This window comes from Beta vulgaris, chromosome 1, assembly GCF_026745355.1.
Source record: "Beta vulgaris subsp. vulgaris cultivar EL10 chromosome 1, EL10.2, whole genome shotgun sequence".
NCBI classification, from domain to species: Eukaryota; Viridiplantae; Streptophyta; class Magnoliopsida; order Caryophyllales; family Amaranthaceae; genus Beta; species Beta vulgaris.
In genome coordinates, this window is record NC_079202.1 from 25,369,439 (window position 1) to 25,390,213 (window position 20,775).

Here is a 20,775-nt window from a genome sequence, read left to right on the forward strand (position 1 = left end):
GACTTGGGTCCATTTATGACTTGGAAGTCTTTTTTTACCTTTGTCATTTGACCATTCTATTTAAACTATAATATTGAGTGACCCAAATAGTTGACAACTCAAATTATATCTATTTGATTTAATTTAAATATGGTATTTAGGTGGGTCGAATTAGTTAAACTAGACTAATTATATTTATATTAGCTCAATAATAGTTAATCTATTTTAATGTAAAACACTAATAAATTTTTAGTGTCTACAATGTACAGAGTCAAAATTTTCAAATTTCAATGATTCAATAACGAGAAATGAGAAAACATTGTGAACGTAAATAGGAAAGAAAAAAATATTATATAACAATCGGACTAGACTCAAACTCAAAAAAAAAAGTTTCGAACTAGAATCAAAAGAAGTTTAGATCGGATTTGGACTCAATTTCTTGAGTCCAAATATTTCGGACTGAATTTGGATTTGACAAAGTTCAATCCAGTCCAATCCACTAACACCCCTATTCTCCACCACTGTTTCTCACCTCCAAATTTCTCTCTCCTCAATTGTTTCTCTCCTCCAAGATTTTCTCCTACATTATTTACCTCTCATCCAAATTTGCAACTTTCATTGAAATTACTGAATGGCAAAAACAAATATTGAAGCTCCAAATTTCATCAATGGTGGAATCAATTGTAGATTTGAAAATCATCATTATTAGAGTTTCCAAAATTCTTCTAGGGTGGAATTAATGATTTATGATGCAAAAGATGATTTAAGAAGCAACACTAGGTTTTGATATCTCTCAGCTACATTGTTTTTCTTACCGCAAAATTTCTCTCTATCCTTCATTGTTTCTCACTTCCAAATTTCTCTCTCCTTGATGGTTTCTCTCTCATCATGGCCAATCAAATTGATGAATTGTAAAATATGATTCGGAAAAGTTGGGTTTCATCAATGGTAAAACAAATATTGAAGTTTCAGAGTTCATCAACGGTGGCCTTAGTTTTACATTTGAAATCAATATTGCAGTTTCAAATAAGCAAACATTTACGCTTATTTGAGAAAATGAGGGGGGAAAGTTTGCTCATTTGCACAAAAGTGTTTGTTGATTTTCTTCGAATGAGTATAAATGTTTATGCACTTGAGAGAGTTTGCTCATTTGGGCAAGTAATCAAAAGGATTAAAAATGAGTAGAATTGTTCTCATTTAGAGACTTCCAAATGAGCAATGAGAAAAAAAATAGTCTCGGGGTCTACCATAAGCACGGTAAATCCAAAATTACTATGAATTTGCTCCTCGTTGTATGCTTAAAAGAGCTTGCAATAGTAATTACATACCAATGGAGATTAAAAAATCTAAATATAAGAACACTTAAAACCAGAACTCTTGTAAATAAGTTACTCAAACAGAAGGGTGACAAGTTCCTAAAAGAGCATTGCAACCCAATAAGAAAAATAGAAGGAAACGCAATATTGCTACTAAGGGACGAAGGTTTTTAAGAAAACCTGTGTGGTTCATTTGACACTGAGGTAAAAAGTAACAAGGTAAAATTATCAATGGTGCTTTGGAGCAGGCATATATGCATATAAATTATCCCAACGCTGCCTTTGTATCTACAACCAACAGCTGATCCCTACTTCTTTACTGCGAAAGCTTGCGAGAATGGCATTTTCTCAATTCTGAGTGTCTACGAGTACTTAAGCCTTGCATATGCCCGCTTTGGCTACCGACTGAGTTCAAATCCAAACCTAGAGGCATTGGAGTGTTACTACCCTCTAATATTCTGAGCACCTGCAATTTTCCATGGGGGAAAAACAAAGAAAATGTACTGATCAACTTTACCAAGATGTTTCAGAACTTAAGGAAGTATATGCAATCTAATTGGAATAATCTATAGATGGATAGTAGACAGGAAATAGAAAGACCTTTGACATGGAGGGTCTGGTCTCAGGATCACTGCGAAGACAGAAGGAGGCCGCTCGTCCCATTGCTTGTATTTCATGTGGGATGCTTTCAAGTTCCTTAGGGAAAAACGTTGATTTCTGTAATTGATTAGACTCTAATGCAGTTAAGGGATCAAAGAGCTGAGCCAAAGATGAGAAGCCCTTTTCTTGGTGCAGTTCCTTAACCTTTTTACCAGTAATTAACTCCATCAATACTACTCCAAAAGCATATACATCAATTTTTTCAGTAATGTTCCCCCCATCAAAGTATTCAGGTGCCAAGTATCTGCATTATGTTCAAGAACATCAAAATCATGCTGAAGAATCTATTTACTTTGTAAGTAGATGATAGGACATAAGCTTTCAAGTACCCTGATGCGCCAATTACTTGCTGCTCAACGCCCATATTCCACTCACAATGCAACCTTGCCAGACCAAAATCACCAACCTGGATAAATATAGAATGTATTAAGCCAGGAATCCTTATCCAAAAAATAAAAAACAAATGCATAAAGGTGAGTCCTCTGATCTTGTAGAAAAGTGAGAACGAAACCAGATGCTTATTTATAACTATGATCAGTTAGGGAGTTGAGATCTCTACATATTGAAACATAGTATTCTGTATTCTTAAGGTGTACGAGAATCTAATGTATGTTTACAAATTATTCTGGATCATGGCTTAACAATATTAGTTTGCAGCATCATGAGCGAAGTTATTAATTGAAAAGTAGATGAGCTGCCCAACTTACCAGAGGTTCGAAATCATGAGTTAGGAGGATATTGTTTGGTCGTAAATCTCTGTGTATTATGCAACCTACTCTGCAATCCTCGTGGAGATATCGTAAGCCTCTCGCAGCCCCGATTGCTATCTTCAGGCGTGATGGCAGATCCAGAGGGGAAGCATTGGTCCCTGCAAATCATATTAAGTATAGACATAAGCATTAAATCAAGTCACCTGTGATGCAAAGTACGATACTCCTATCAAACAGACCAGACTACAACAGATATCGTAATAGGAGGTTATACCATGTAAATGGAAATCCAAGGAGCGATTACAGATATACTCATAAACCAGCACTCTTTTCTTTCCCTCGACACAAAATCCAATGAGCAACACAACGTTCCTGTGCTGTGCACAACTCAATACCCGCACTTCCCTACAGAAATCAGTGTCCCCTTGAGAATCCACAAACTTCAATTGTTTCACAGCAACAACCTGCCCATCCCTTAAAACTCCTCTGTGGACAATACCATATCCACCTTTAGCCAAGAAATTATCATTTGAAAATCCATTGGTTGCTACCTCCAACTCCTCATAAGTTAAACGTCTTGGAGGTTTTCCAAATGCTGGTGTTTTATGCTGGCAGATTGAGCATAGAGGAGGCGGTGCTGAAGATGTTCTGGCCATAGAGAATGAATTGCGAGCATGTGCACTATTGACATCATCTTCTTTGCAATTTGTGTCATTCTCTAGCAATCCACTTCTTGTTTCAAAATCTTGCTGTATAAGTTTATCATCCATAAGACTTGGAGCTGCAGAGTTAACTTCATGAGTGTATCTGTAGCCAGAAGTTGGTACAGTCCTCTCATTATGAGCGTGGTTGTCAGAAACCCAAAATGTATTATATCTGTTGCTTTTTATAACTTCACCAGACTCCCTATTGGGGAAAATAAGCCTTTCCCTTTCGGACACTGTAATGTTCCGTGGAGAACAAGGTGTCTGCCTCCCTTTCTTCGGTCCCTCAAACAGAGGATTTTGCTCATAAACAAGGTACGGAGAAGGTGGCATGTCAAAGGTTGACATTGAAGCCTCTCCAGTGGTTCTCGAGAAGGAACTACTTGCATATTCAGGGCTGCTTATAGGAGTTGAATGCTTCATCCTAAAGCTTTGCAGTCTGCCACTATCTAAGGCTGGAGAAGAGGCAGCTGAAAAGTAAGGGGTCTGAGGTTCATCTGAGTACCCCAAATTAAGTCTCAGGACTTTCGGTTGACAACCTTTCATCACAACTATGCTGCAGTTAAGTTTCTCTATGCAATGTTTCTGTTCTTCTCTTAGTTTCCTGCATGAAAATCAACATGGAAAATGATTATGCATTCAGATTTCTTTCACATAGAGATGAGCTCATCCCAAGACTCCATGAAACACAATTTTTCAGGATAAAATATTATACTAGGTGAAAAAGTATTCAGATCACTGCCTAGTATCACAAACCAGCCGTAAACACCAACAATAATGAAGTTTCACAACCCCTTAGCCATTGCTTGTACAGTTGTACTAATAATCTTTTGGAAGCAGCAATGGTTCTCAAAAGTGCAAAAAATTCCTAAAACTAGCGTTCATCCAGATGCTAGATATATGCCTAGATCAGGTATAATAGTGAAAAAACTTGCTTATAGACTTGCATTAAGAACAACTATAAACAAGAACATAGTACTTCAAATAATAACTTAAATCTCACAGAAAACTTAATGCATCTCCCCTCGTTTTTGCATGGCAAATGAGGTTTGCAGGTAGTTGAGCTAATATTCAAAGAGTTAACTGATATAGTTCAAGTTTTTATAAGAAAAATGTGTCAATTCTGGAAGCAGTGTGGACAATGAGCGATCAGATTAGAAACAAGAAATAATACTTTGGTATAGAATTACTTGTCCAATATGACCCAACTGGCTCCATTTCTCTTAGCTTCAGCTGCCACTTCACCAGCAGGCAGACCTAAAACAACTTTAACTCTCACCTTCACCTGTTATGGACAGTTCAGTGTAAATCATTCTGCAAGTACACACTACACACATAATAATACTCCAACATGAGGATAAACCATGACACATATGACACAATATAATGGATAAAATTAATCAGCTGCTAGCAAATCATAACCATGATTAATATAAGAAATAATCACAATTTTCTTTCAGTAAGTTGAGGCTTCGTACATAGTGGTGACAATAAGCTCACTCTCCATGCAAGAGATTGAAGCTCAGCTCTAGACTTAAAGTCTTGACGGGTTAGCTCGAAATATAAAATAAACAAATTTGGAAGATGATTATTAATCTCTCTAAATATTATCCATAGATTACAAATCATATGGTACTGAAGAGCATTTTCTTTGTTGAAGATCATGACTAATGCAGCTCGAATCAACTAATGAGTAGATAGAGCTGAATTGAAATTATAGGATCGTGCAAAGCTTGAGCTCAGCACCAGATTGAATTTACGTGGGTGCGAGCTAAGCCAAGCATAGTACTCCAGGCTCGGACTTTGCTCAGCTCATATTACTCCATAATTCACACGTTCGATCAAGACATTGTGTATAGTAATTCTATTAGCGGTAATATTTTAGGATGAATAAATGAATAGAAAAAAAAGTTGATTTATGAGATATAAAATGTAGTTTTAATAATTAATGTTTTAAATGCATATTTCAAACTAGCATTAATGTTATAGCAGTAAATTCTAAATTGTATTCCCTGTGTCTCAACTCTCAAGATGTATTTCCCGTTTCATTTTTTATGGTCAAACTTCAAAATCATTGACTATATTATCATTGATATATAAAAAAAAAAATAATAAAAAAACTCATGTGAATCTTGTTAGATCCTTCTTAATGTGTAGTCTTTTAATATCAATTTTTTTGTAATTGTATTAATAAAGTAACTAAAGATTTTGGTGGTCAAAGATACATGTTGGAGTCTTAGAAACCATTCAATAAAAAATGAAAATTATATTTTAAAATGGAGGCCACATTTAAGTTATAATCAAGCATATAATATTAATGTTTTAGGCCTGAAAATCAAAACACTAATGACAATATCTCTTATTTTTATGATGTATGAGTGGGGTTCATTGGATCTTGTACACTAGCTCGATAGAGCAAAAGTTTGTAGTACATCAGTACTTACAATTTATTCTTTCGGTTACAAATCATGTGGCTTTGTACTTAATTGTGAAAGGTTTGAGACCTATTATAAAGTGTTAAATTTTTAATTTTTGACTAGCACAAGAATTTCCAGGTAAAGTCATAATGTGATACCATATGACAGATTTGAGCATCTAAATCTCTATTATATAAGAGAAGAGAGAGCTTTGGTATTCCCTGTAAATTTAATTAATTGTTCATTAATATATCAACTATTACGAAAAAAAAGGAAAAATAAAGTCAAACCCACATTTATTATTAAAAAATTGACTTAAATGTTAATGTCAATCAAGTTACAATTGAGCCAAAAAAAGAAGTAATATTGACTATAAAATTTAATACATTTATGCTAAAAAAAATTAAGAATATTAGATCAATCAAATATATTTCGATCAATTCACTTACACAATCAAGTATTACATCAAAACGGAAAATTCAATCAATTAACAAAGTTAAATGATTATTTAACATAAAATACAATGTTAATATAACATTAGAAATCCTAAATAAATTCACTAACATTTTTTTATCATTTATCAAGTTGAATTTAAAGAACCTACGGGAAAAAAATAAGTAAAAAAATAACTTAAAAAAGGGTTAACTAATAGAGGCTTAACCAAGGAAATTTAGCCAAAAAAATGTCTAATATTCAAAATTTTACCGTTAATTTATGCACAAAAAGGCTAGAATTTATTTTCGAAAAAATAAAAAAATCAGGCACACATCGCGTGCATAATTTGCTAGTAGTAACTAATATGAACGTTTACAATGTACTAGCGAGTAAACTTGTCAAATGGGAGCAAAATTAAATTTGAAATATTTCAAATGATGAAAAATAATTTTCATAACGTGAACAAAATAATTCTCTAATGAGTAAAAAGCAAATAAATCTTAAAATAAAGAAGCAATTTTAGATGAGGAAAACTGACTTAAAAATGAGCAAATAACTATAAAAAGAGTAATATGGCTTTTGAAATAAGCAAAAATTAGCTTCTTGACTTCTTGTGTATCTAGCTTTCCTTACACTCGGATGTACTTTATAAATTGTGGTAATATGTTGTAGATGTATCTTTAGAGGGGTGTATGAGACTTTGACAACTTTGAAGGACTCAATTTTCTAATGCCCCTACCCAATGAGTATCAGCCAAACTAAGGCCTTATTCAATTGTAATAATCAAGTAGTATTTGATCACTTCACAAGACTCTTACCTTAAATCCTTAAACAGTCGAGTTCGAGTCTTATCATAACTTTTTACTAATGCCTTTTATCTTGATAATATTAACGATTAAAGATGTGTACTAGTCACTTGTAATGCAATAGAAGTGAAGACTAATAACTCGAAAAGAGAAGCTAGACCAGAAAGAAGTCTCAAATTTGCTCCGCTTCGTAGGGGGTTTTTAAAGTTTACACAGGTCGTCAGCGTTCAGTAAAATAGTAGTTGGATCCTTGATAATCTCTATTATATAAGGTAATAGGTAGAGGTGGGCATGCGTCGGGCACACATGCGGGCCGCCGCAGCCTGATAAAGTTGGCGCCGCCCCGACCCTCTGTCCTCTAAGTGGGCCTGCCACGGTCGAGAAATTTTATTTCAAGCCCGGCCCAAAACTAGGCCATCTCTATTGTCTGCGGGCCGAAAACCCCTTTTCTTTGTTATTTAGTCTAAAACTGCCAAAAATCCAAAAAAGAAATAAAAACGAGTCCACCCCGCAGGAGGAACGAGCTCGACCCGTAGGGCCATTGGCCTGGACCGGGCCGAGAAAATATTGAAAAGTTCAGACCCGGCCCGCCACTCATGGGCTCAGGCCTGACCCAGTTGGCCATTGCCCAAAGCCGGCAGGCTGAGCCCTTGAACAGGCCAGCCCGGCCCATGGTAGGCAGGTCTAGTAATAGGGATAAGACACGATAAAATAAAAAAAGGAAAATAATAATAATAATAGAGAAAAGAATATAACTATCTCACTTTATAGAAAAAATTTAAAAAAGGCACAAGAAAAAGAAAAAAATGAAAATTTACAACACAATCATATTTCCCTTTCAACTAATTTTTTTAAAAGACTTTAAATTCCTTGTTTATTTAAATAAACTCATTAAAAATTTAAACTTCACTGGTTTATTAGATGTAATTAATAATTAATTTAATTTTCTACATGTTTTCACACGCATCACGTGCATATAAAAGCTAGTCCATATATGTCTAAACCCTAAGCAAAAACATGTTATGTTGTCATATGTACTACTCCTTTTCCCACTCAATCAAATGAGACATATTAAATAATAAAAGTGTGTATGTTAAGATTCGAACCCATAACCTCTCATTTGAAGTACAAATGCACTAACTAACAAATATACAATCTCATATTTGTCTTTGTGGGAAAATAATACTTTTTTTTGCTAAGTAAATATTCACACCAAAAACAATATAATACAACCTAAAGTTAACTCTTAGAGGGGTAAACCAACTAGGTCGGATCCCCAAAACTAAGAGAAAACTCATCAAAATCTATACAAGAGCCTGCATAGTAGCAATCTTGATTGCCTCAAACTAATCCCTATCTTGGAGGGAGTACACATTGAATTCTCTCATGACCAGTTGTTTTAGATGTTTGAACAGAACTTCAGGCTGCCAGACCCCTTTGCTCCAAATTGTTTCATTCCTTGCCCACCACACAAAATACACCAAGCCATTTAAAATGGCTCCTATAACCTTCTTCCTCACGGAAGATCTTCTGCTATTTGTCATATACATCAACAGTCTCTCATACAACTTGTCAGTGTGATGCATATTAAGCCAATCTTTAACCAAACTAAGCATAATCTCAACATACATGCATCTAAAGATAGATGTCCATGACTTTCATTGTCTGCCATACATAATTGGCACTGGTTACGAGAAACGAGTGAGTGCAGAAATAAAGCAACTGGAATCGTTCAATATAATTAGATCAGTCCTTCTAGAATCAATAGCATTTCGTCGGAATACATCCTGTCTTTTCACCTTAGTAGTCCTATGCATAGTCAGTACTATAGCTCCCAACTGCTCGCCTTTCACCCTTAAAAGGAAGTTACTTTCTTACTAGCTTATTCATAAACGTTCAGGCGCCTTTAATTTCGAGGGCTCCATTTAAGAAGGAATCCAGTTTCATCTTTTTCGTTAGTTAACCCCCCCCCCAAGGGATTGTAATAATTCTGGTTCTCACTTCTTTTTTTTATTGCGGATGGCCTCAACTGGAATACCCGATTGCAAAAACTAGTGGTACATTTACCATAATACCAATCTGGACTAGCTTATTAGCTGTCCTTAGCTTATTGTGCATGACCAACCAACAAGTAAACCGATGTTTTGGAATGGCAAGCCTATTCCAAACAAGCACATCCGAGTAGACTCTCTCATTTTCACTTTTCATTCTATTGTATATCTTTTTAATACTGAACTTAGTGATAGCTGTCATATCTTGGCGAGAATACCATTGCTCCACTTCTTCCTTCACTACCAGCAGCAGTCAACTGGTGGGATGCCGTCCCACCAATCTTTATCTTTGATCTATACCTCATTAATCCACTTGATCCAGAGGTTATCCTCTTTGGCATAAATAGCCCACACATATTTTGCAAGTGCAGCTTTATTCCAAACTAGAATATCTCTTATCCCAAGGCCACCAAATTGATTTGAATCACACATATTTTGCCACTTGATATTGCCAGGCCTACAACTGAACCAATCATCACTCCACAACTACGCTCGACAAATTCTTGTGATTTCTTTCAGAATGGTTTTAGGGAGGATGATAACTTGCGCCCAGTACACATGTATGCTTATCAGAACAGAATTAATAAGTTAGAGCTTGCTTACATAGGAGAGATACCTACTGCTCCACACTTTAATCTTGGCCATCTATCAATAATGCCCCTACATTCAGCATTTGAGATTTTCCTTGAGCAGATTGGCACTCCTAGGCATTTGAAAGGGAGGCTACTATGAGAAAAACATGTAGCATCATGAATTCTTCTTATATCTTCATTAGGGACCCTGTTGTATAGTATTCTAATTTACTTTCATTGACTTGAAGATCAGAAGTGGCTGAGAAGAGTTAAAAAGCTTGGAGCATTGTATGGACAACTGGAAGTTACCACTACAACATAAAATCATATCATCTACTGCAAAAAATCAAGTGGCTCAACTCAGCCTTCTTACACCTTGGCTGTAAGGTAAACCTAGGATTACTTTGAATTGGCTTCATTAACCTTGATAAATACTCGATGCATATTACAAACAAAAGAGGGGATATGGGTTCCTCTTACCTTATACCTCTTTTGGACTCAAAAAATCCATTCAAAGATCCATTCACCATGAGTGTGAATTTAATAGTCTTCACATAAGTAATCACAAGACTAGTAAAGTGACTTAGAAACTTCAAAGCTTAGATCATCTCTTCCAGGAATGACCATTCTATGGTGTCATAGGCCTTCTTCATGTCAAGGTTCATTAAGCAGCTTGACTTAACATTTTGCCTCCTATAGTGCATGACTAAATCTTGGCAGACCATTATATTATGGACTATAAATCTTTCATGTACAAATGCTCCTTGATTTTCAAATATCAAATCAAGAAGCACTTATCTCAATCTATTACATGGCATTTTTGTTATGCACTTATACAAGGTATTACAACAAGCAATTGGACGAAATTCCTTGACTGAATTAGGACAAAAAACCTAAGGAATTAAAGTTAAAAATGTAATATTCAATTCTTTAAGGAGTTTACCTATATGAAAAAAGTCAAGGAGTGCCTGAGTAACATCATTACCAAGCATCTCTAAAGAAATGAGACCTAAATCCATTAGGTGACTTGTCCCCAAGAATATCGAATGGAGCTTTCTTAACTTCCTCATCAGTTGTATAAGGCCTATTAAGAATCTGTTCATGAGCTTCACTCACCAAGGGCCCACCCTGACCACAATATCTTTTATAGTCTCTTTGTGAAGCAATTGAGAACCCATCAACTTCTTATAATACTGTAAGAAAGCTTCATTCACATCAGTAAGATTATCCCCCCATATTCTATCTCAATCATGAATTGCATATAGTGTATTAAGGAAGAATTCCCATCTCCTTCTTACACTAATGAACTTTAGCTTTCTAAGCAAGAAATGACAGGTCTGCTCTATGCACTCTTCCATACTCCTAAACTGCAACCCTTTCTTCTTGTCTAAGTATCTCATTACTTGGTTGATTGTGCAAAGCATCTTGACACTCCAACATCTTCTTTTGAGCTTAGATACCCCTGCAATGGATATCAGAAAAGCCCTCATGATTCGATTTCTTTAACCCCACTTTCAATTGCTTGAGTCTTTGCACTACTTTATACATAAAACACCCCCTCCAAGGCATCTTCCAACCAACATCAACAACATCTTGAAAATTTAGAGCTTCACTCCACATGTGGAAGTACTTAAAAGGCCTTCTCCTAGTTTCCATATCAGGATACACAATAATAATGATGGGACTATGGTCATATTGCCCTTCAAGCATAAAATGAGCCACTGCATTTTGGAAATTTATCCAACCAAGCTTGATTAATCATTGCCTTGTCTAGCTTGCAAAAAACTCTTTGATCTCCCTCTTGTTTGTTGTTCCAAGTGAATAAATTCCCTGTACTCTGAATATCATTCAAGCCACATTGTAACATACACTCCTCAGGCCCAACATACTCAGAAGGTATGACAATTGAGCCAATTCTTTCATCTGGCTTTAGAACACAATTGAAATCCCCTATTATCATCCAAGATCCTGAAATGCACCTTCTTAACTCCAAAAAATCCTTCCAAGCCATCTTTCTTATATGTGCATCATTGCTTGCATATAGAATTGAACAAGCAAAACTCTCTTCACTACCTTTCGAAGTAATAACACAATGAACTACTTGACTTAAGCAGTAAGTAATATTCACTGTAAAACTCATAGGATTCTAAGAAACCACTATTTTCCCTGTAGAATGGAAGGAAGAATTAGAACTCAAACACCAACCAACAAACACCCTTTGGTAAAGCCTCCCCATATTGTGAGCTTTTACCTTGGTTTCTAGGAGACCAATTAACCCCACCTTATTCATGGATATAAATTTCTTAATATCCAATTGTTTGTGAGAATTGTTGATCCCCCTCACATTCCAAATTACAAACTTTTCCATGTTCTTCAGGAGCCAGACACCCTCCTGAATCTCCTTGGACTACACATTCAACATCACCCACTACTACAGAAGTTGTATCATTCACAGCTTCAAAAGTATTCTGAATTGCAGCTGGTTTTGGACTAGTTAGAATTTTCCTTGCAGGAATTCTAACCTCCTTAAATGCTTGTACCAAAGTTTCTTAAACAGGAGGTTTAGATTGAACATGTTCCTTCTATTGTGGAACCATTTTTGGTTGCCATTCCTTCCTTACTTATTTTACACACCTAGCAACCTCATGTCCCAACCCCTTTACAAACAGTACAAACAATAGGTTTCCACTCATACAACCCATCCACAAGTATTGTTTTATCCAGTTCATTCACAAAACAAATCCGATCAGGAAGGCTTTGGTCAATCTGTATTTCAACCATAATACGAGCATACTTCAACTTATCTCGCTTACTAGTGGCTTGATCCACTTTTATCATCTTTCCTATGCTACTCACAATCTTACCCAAACAAGCTTTACCCCAATATTTGAAATCCAGAGCTTCAGCTGAATCCATTTAGGAATAGTTTTAAGATTATCCCTGCATAGATCCACCTCAGAACTCCAGGCTTTAATAATCAAAGGTTTTTTTATCAAAAAATGGCGCAGGTGAGTTTAGAACTAAATCTCTTTTCTCCATAGTTCGAAATCAAAGCACATGTATCCCTTTCTTAGCCAAAGCAACTTTATCAACACCAAAATTCCTCCAAATTCTTCTACCATAGCCTTCCATTGCATGAATTGGATGATTAGCTCCCACAACATAGCAGTAAATTGCAGAATTCTAGTAATCAATCTCTTGTTGCACATCAGAAAGATCAATTTTAATTATAGGAGCATCAATAGGTTCCAATTTCTAGGTTTTGAGGCGAAAATAGAATTGTTAATGGAACAATAGTGCCTTCAATACGATTGATTCGTCGGCCTTCATCTGGTGCCAATTTCACTGATGTTTGCTTCATCGATGTAAGCCATTTCGAGAAATCCTCTCTGATTTAATCTTGTTGCTGAAGATCCCTTACTGATGATAGTGATGAACGAGGTGATAAAATTTCCTCTTGAATTTCAATATGTACTTCATCGTCAACATCCCACAATGAGATTCCCAAAACCGAATCCATGGATTACATTTTCACTTAATCCTCCGAACTTGGTCCCTTCAACTTGTCAAGTGTTGATTCCGCCTGAGGTGCCTTCTTATGAGCTTTCGACTTCCTAGCCATGGTATTCTGCGTCCATTGCCCGCAAAGAGAAGCGCGTGGAAGGTTTTCGGTTGTTGACAAAAAAAATTACTTAAAGACAAGTTAATATTTTTTATTTTTGAAACATTTAGATACAAATGTATATATTAATACTAAATATAATTCTAATAATAGTGCGTCCAATACAACCTCTCAGTAATCTCATATTTATAAAGAAAAATCTTTAAAATTTTTAGAACCTTCCTAGTTAACACCACTAAACTATTTAATTGCATCGGTTATATTTTTACACATAAACTTTAAAAACAAGATCGTATTACTGACTTTCAATTAATTATATATTTATATATGTACTCTCTTGAAGCCAAGAGTTATATTGATAAATAATTTATATTATAAATTATTACGCAGAAAATTTAAAATAAATTATAAGATTATTTCATGAGCATAATCCAATGTGTATCATTATGTTTTTTCACTTCTCTCAACTATTTAATTTAACACTTCAAAACACCTTAGAATGATTTAGGGCAGTATCGCGGTCAACAACTAGTTTGATATCCATACATCAAACTATGTTAGAGAATATTCTCAATGACGCTGGCCACATAATTCACCTAAATCATTATAAATATTCCCGAGTCAAGATATTTCCGTAAATGTTTTATGCACTCATAAGTCATAACTACTTAAATTAATTATTCATTATCTATAAAATGATTATTATTTTTTAAGAAAGCTAACGTTAGATCATGCCCACTCATGATTTTTTTGGGCATCAAATGGAGTCATGAACCTTGCTAAAAAGAACATGGGGTTGCATTCATGATTTTATGATGTTTGTATTTAGGTCATGCTTAGGGATGGCAATGGGGTGGGTTTGGGTCGGGTTCACCTGGACCCAGATGCAGACCCGCCCCAAATCCTGTTGTCTAGACTTATCATACCCATACCAAGATCTGCTAGGTCTAGCGGGTCCACGAGTCCTAACTGTGTTCTAAATGGGTCCTTCTTAGTTTTAAGTTTTCATCATATTTTTGAATATATGTAATTAAAAAATTTTTGCCCTAATATATATAGGTTCATGTATCCACGGTTAAAGCATTCTCTAAACAAAATTTTAAGAATTAACTTATAAAATATTAAAATGTTATAACTTATAAAGTTACAAGTCTTAGATGAGAGTTACAACACTAACGAGTTCACAAAATCACAACTCATAAAACCTTAGAGTTTAGGTAAAAAAAAAAAAATTTAATATGTAAATGGGTCTGCGGGTGGGTCTGAGTCTAGCATATGTGGACCCGAACCTAGACCCAGATCCGACCCATGCTCTTGGGACCTAGACCCGACCTGGACCCATTGGGTCTAAAATTTATGGACCCAGACCCTTACAAATGGATCGGGTCCTAGCGGGTCTGGGTCGAGTCCATGACCCATTACCATCTTTAGTCATGCTATGACTCAATCCATGGTTGGTCATCCGATGATCCAACCCATGGTTGGTCATCTTATCACCCAAGTCAACCATTTGTGGACATGTGGCGGTGCGTCAGAAATGTTATTTTTTGTAATTTGAATAACTTAAAATATACAAATTTTAAAATAAAAATTTCACCAATGGTCTTATCCTTTTACTATATTATGACACTTTTGAAATTAATTATTTTCTCTCTACATTATACACACATGAATAATTATTTTTGGAAGCTTTTATTCTTGAATAATTTTCACAAAACTACTAAATAAATTTATTTAGGATCATAAATATACAAAATAATTTATTTATAATCTTGTATGATATTATAAATATCAAAATGTATAAATATGTATTGATGTAGCAGAAAGAAAATGGAATGGGTATAGTAAAAAGTAGGAGAGAGAACGATGATATTTTTTTGTCACGAGTAGGGTGCATTTATCAAAATGAATCGAAAAGCATGACAAACTTTTGCAAGATGAAAGAAAAAGTTGATAACAGGGAGGGATGACATTATACATGATAGTTGGGATGATTTTAAGTAATTTTAAGATAATAATAGAAGTTTAGTTTTTGGACATGAGTTTTTTTTTTTTTTTTTGGTAAGAAGTGGCCCAAACCCCACTCGAGTCTTAATAGGCCAGACACTTGAGAGTAAAGGGGAGAGGGTAAGGGGAATCCCTACCCTCAAAGTGCCTCTAATGGGGATTGGACCCCAACCTCAAGATTAAAAGGGTGGTCTCCTTACCACTAGACCAAGTACTACTTGGTAGTTTTTGGACATGAGTAAGCATGCTCTTAAGTAAGCAATACATTACGATACAATGTATTCTCTTCTCACTTTCTCAATTCTCTGTATGCATAAGCATAACTAGGGGTATTTAGGGTTTGGATTGGCGCAGTTTGGCATTTTTCCAACCCAAATCACACCGCACTTTTGCCCAAACCTAACTGCGCACAACGGTTTAGTGCAGTTTGGTTTGCGGTTTAACCATTTTTTCCTCCGCGACATTAATTTTTTTAAATTTAAGAGTAAAAAAAATTGTTAATAAATATAAAGAGTCTAAATAAATAGGAAGTTGACTTCATAATTAAACATAAATAATAATTTATCAAAAGTGTCCAAGTTATTTACCTCAAACTTCTTTTTTTAGTTGTATGCCACCTTGTCAAGTGTATTTCAAAAAAAAAAAAAAAACAAAACAGATATATTTTTTTTAAAAAAAGATCAAATAAGATTGCGGTTTATGGTGCGGTTTCGGTTTACAAAAATTAAAACCCAACCCAAACCGCAAACTGCAGTATGCTTGAAATTATAACCCGAACCGCAATTTTGAAACCGCAAACCAACCCACCGCGAAAAAAAACGGTTTGGGTTGTAATTTGGTGCGGTCCAGACTGCACTCTCAACAGCCCTATGCATAACGACTAAAGTATAAAGTAGCAGAATGACAGGTAAGCAAATATCATTCACAACTACAAGTACTGGAACTTTATTTCAAGCGCCAAATTGATTTCAATGTAAAGTTGCACATAAATAAGACTCAAAAGCGAAACGGTGAATTCCCAATTTATCTCTATTATATAAGGAAAGGGGAGCAATGGTGTCCTCTTTTGAAATGCCTATTTTGCCTTCTTCCCTTTCTAAATTACAAAAGGAATGTCAAAATCATAATTGGCACTAAAAAAAAAAACTACCGAAAATTAATTTACAAGACACACTCACAAATCACTTAAAAGAAAAAACTTTACCAATCACTCATACAATAATTGAGAAAATCACGTTATAAAAATCACGCAAATCATTCAAATAATCAGGAAACTTTATTAAAAATTAAAATTAGCATACAAACTATAACTAATAGCCTAGAACGTCAATACATACAAAAACATTTACAAAAATTTACTTAAAAATCACTATTCTCAAGAATCATTCACATTTAATGGTGGGTCATGATAAAAAAAAATAGAGGTGTATTTGTAGTGAAATTGAAATTTAGAAGTTAGACAAATAAAAAAATTATTTATTTTTTTTATAGTGTTCCCTATATATAATGAAACTTTTTACATATATTTGGACCTATCTTTTTCTATTATATACTTCCTCTGTTTCTAAATAAGTGCAACACTTCTTGTTTTCACGTTTGCCAATGCATTATTTTAACCGTTAATATCTTCAATTATCAATAAGTAAAAATTATAAAAAGTTGATATTAAAAAAATTCACATTCAGACGAATCTAACAAGATCCCACATGACTATGTTTTTCCTAAAATGTAAATCACCAAAGCTAATTAAAGTTTAAACTGTGAATAGTAAACACTATGCAAATGTTGCACTTATTTTGAAACGGAGGAAGTAATTGCGATTAATTATCAAGGTAAAAAGGTTAATAAAGTACAACATATCTCTATTATATAAGGGAAGGGGAAGCAATGGTGTCTTCTTTTGAAATGCCTATTTTGCCCCATTCCCTTTCTAAATTACAAAAGAAATGTCAAAATCATAATTGGCACTTAAAAAAAAAATACCAAAAATTAATTTACAACACTCCCTCACAAATCACTTAAAAGAAAAAACCTTTACCAATCACTCATACAATAATTGAGAAAATCACGTTATAAAAATCACGCAAATCACTCAAATAATCAGGAAACTTTAGTAAAAATTAAAATTAGCATACAAACTATAACTAATAGCCTAGAACGTCAATACATACAAAAACATTTACAAAAATTTACTTAGAAATCACTATTCTCAAAAATCATTCACAATTAATGATGGGTCATGATAAAAAAAATAGAGGTGTATTTGTAGTGAAATTGAAATTTAGAAGTTAGACAAGGAAAAAAATTATTTACTTTTTTATAGTGTTCCCTATATATAATGAAACTTTTTACATATAATTGGACCTATCTTTTTCTATTATATAATTGCGATTAATTATGAAGGTAAAAAGGTTAATAAAGTACAACATATCTCTATTATATTTCTATTATATAAGGGAAGGGGGGAGCAATGGTGTCCTCTTTTGAAATGCCTATTTTACCCCTTCCCTTTCTAAATTACAAAAGGAATGTCAAAATCATAATTGGCACTAAAAAAAAACTACCGAAAATTAATTGACAACACTCACTCACAAATCACTTAAAAGAAAAAACTTTACCAATCACTCATACAATATTGAGAAAATCACGTTATAAAAATCACGCAAATCACTCAAATAATCAGGAAATTTTATTAAAACATAAAATTAGCATACAAACTATAACTAATAGCCTAGAACGTCAATACATACAAAAACATTTACAACAATTTACTTATAAATCATTATTCTCAAGAACCATTCACAATTAATGATGGGTCATGATAAAAAAAATAGAGGTGTATTTGTAGTGAAATTGAAATTTAGAAGTTAGACAAGGAAAAAAATTATTTACTTTTTTATAGTGTTCCCTATATATAATGAAACTTTTACATATATTTGGACCTATATTTTCTAGTATATAATTGCGATTAATTATCAAGGTAAAAAGGTTAATAAAGTCAACATATCTCTATTATATCTCTATTATATAAGGGAAGGGGGGAGCTATGGTGTCCCCGAATGAAGAGAATATGTTACTCCCCTTCCCATTCTAAATTACAAATTCACTTACAAATCAAAGGGAACTTCAAACAAAAATACAAATATAATTATAACAATCATCACAAGTCAACTGAAAAATTGCATAATTTACGTTATGCAAATCACTAAAATGAGAAAACTTTACAAAAACTTAAAAATTCACTTACAAATTACAACCTATGAAAAATTGACTGAAATCAAAGTGTCCACTTTTTTACAATTTATGAAGTACTGTACTTAATTCAAAAATCAACTAAAAAATTATAATATTAGAAATCATAAATAAATTCAATAAAATTTCTATTTTGTTCATAGAATTTAACTTCGAAAAGTGAAAAAAAAAAAAAGATTGGTGAGAGACTTAAGTGACAGAAATTAAACCAATCAAATTTTGCAATTAAAAACAATTATACTTCGTATGTCTAATGTTCAAATTTTGACTCTTATGTCGAAGAAAATCAAGTTTTTGTTTCGAGAAAAATTCAAGCACGCATCGCGTGCAAAAAAATTCTAGTATTATAAAGTTAAAGAGTAGAGAAAAGACAAAAAGAAACCTTCAATAATCTGACAAATTCTAAATTGAAAATCATTCTCCGCATTTAGTATAACTGTACAAGCAGCTTACAATAAGGTCACGGATAATTGAAATATTTAATAATGGCTAAGTAACGGATCCCCAATATTTAATGATATTATCTTTCTTTTTACAGATGACACTAACAATTAGCACAGGTAATTTATTAGTTGCAACTGATAATGTTAATCGCTTTGCCTACTTGATTATTTTAGCTTCTTGTACAGATATGTTTGGTAGAGAGCTAAATAGCATTTCATGCAACATTCTCAATCATCATCTTCTCCAACTAGTTCTTAATTAACTGGAGTTTTTGGTCCAAACGCCTCATTAAATCCTTTAACGTAAACACCAATTAAAAGATTTGACTCTTCATCCACTAAAATTAGTTAAAACCTCAACTTTAGGAAATTTTAATATAAATAATCACAACTTTCACTTATCTTCTAAAAAAATCATCGAATTAACTTGTGTGAAACCTTCTCAAAATGATCAAAACTATCAATTTTCTTGTTTAAATGAATCCATTTTAGCTTTATAAAATATTCAATTTTTACATTCTTTTCGTCACGAATAAAGTAAAAAATAAATAATTCAGATTATATTGATAATGCTCCTTCTAGAGTTAAGATTATTATTAAATAATTCAAAATTAAGATTATTTTTGACATAGGACATAAAATTTAATATTAGTCATGACAATTTTTTTCTCTAATTGTATGCCCACCGTCAACATGTAAATGTTCCATACCAAACTGTACACCAACGAATAGACATTATATGTGATCTGATAGAAGTTCCAAAATAACAATTTTCCTCTGTTTAATTAGATTACTGCAATTCTAGAACTGAATTTGAGATAATTATATTACCTGAATTTGATTATTAAATTGAAGGGCCATCTGAGAACAAGATTCAGAAATCTCGCATATCTTCTCGGGTAAGTTCCCGCCCTCCAAGCCGGCACAATTCCCAGTAAGACGAGGAAAATTCCATAATCTCCGGCCTACAGAATCATTCCACAATAATTCAATCAAACTGAATTTGCTGAATTGAATTAAATGTAAGTTGTAAAGAACGATGCTTAAGAAATGATAAACCATGTGTGATAACAGAATTAGAGTTTGACCAGAAGTTTTATCGGGAAAAACAGCAAGCAGCGAAATGCAGTCGCCGGGGCGAGCCACATGAGTGAGAGCCCAAGCTAAAGGTTCTTTAGATACGTCTCGTTCCGCTTTAATGGCAACTACTACTGAAGCTGGCGCTGGCAACGGTGCCGTTAAGCTGCTGATATCGAGTCTTCTACTAGATCCGATGTTTGAAGGAAGCATTGGGATCGTTAGTTGAGATACTACTAAAGAGTATGAAATTGAGTGTAGGAGAGAGAGGGAAGGAAAGGATGGGATGGTTGACGGGGAAATGGAGAGACTTCGTGTTGCGTCGTATTTAAGAATTAAGAGTTTGTCTATCACAGTTCAAATGGAAATAGCGCCATGGGTAGAATCTAGAATACATTTTCTTTTCTTTTTGTTTTCGTATAAAGTAGTCGACGTTTTATTTTCACTGCTTTTACTTTTGCTTTCTTTTGGAAAAATTTAAGTGTTCTTTTATTATATTCAATTTTAGCATTTTCATATAGGCCCAATTACGGGTGTTAACAAGGTTAACTGAGACCCAGCCTGGACAGGACCGGCTGGAAATGAGAAAAGTCTGACTCGGCCCAATCTTGAAATTCTCGGCTTGAGCTCGAGAAATTTGAATACGAGCTCAGCTCAGCTCAAGGCTTGACTTGAGCGTGAGCCACTCCATATACTTAGAGTTAGGTATTTGGAGTAGTATTTT

General features: G+C 34.0%; 1 protein-coding gene across 2 annotated transcripts; it reads right to left on the reverse strand.

Annotated features, from left to right (window-relative positions):
• Window positions 1–1,193: 1,193 nt before the first annotated feature.
• On the reverse strand, window positions 1,194–20,444 carry LOC104898880 (inactive protein kinase SELMODRAFT_444075). Of its 2 annotated transcripts, XM_010686017.3 has the most exons (8): window positions 20,063–20,444; window positions 19,806–19,939; window positions 4,560–4,654; window positions 2,940–3,973; window positions 2,663–2,823; window positions 2,285–2,361; window positions 1,896–2,199; window positions 1,194–1,761 (listed from the first exon to the last, which is right to left on the reverse strand). In XM_010686017.3, the coding sequence occupies exons 1-8, from the start codon at window positions 20,262–20,264 to the stop codon at window positions 1,612–1,614; spliced, it is 2,157 nt and encodes a 718-aa protein (XP_010684319.2). In that variant the 5' UTR covers window positions 20,265–20,444; the 3' UTR covers window positions 1,194–1,611. The 2 variants fall into 2 exon arrangements, with proteins under 2 accessions (XP_010684319.2, XP_010684315.2); XM_010686013.3 differs by lacking the exon at window positions 20,063–20,444 and having other exon boundaries at window positions 4,544–4,654.
• Window positions 20,445–20,775: the final 331 nt, after the last annotated feature.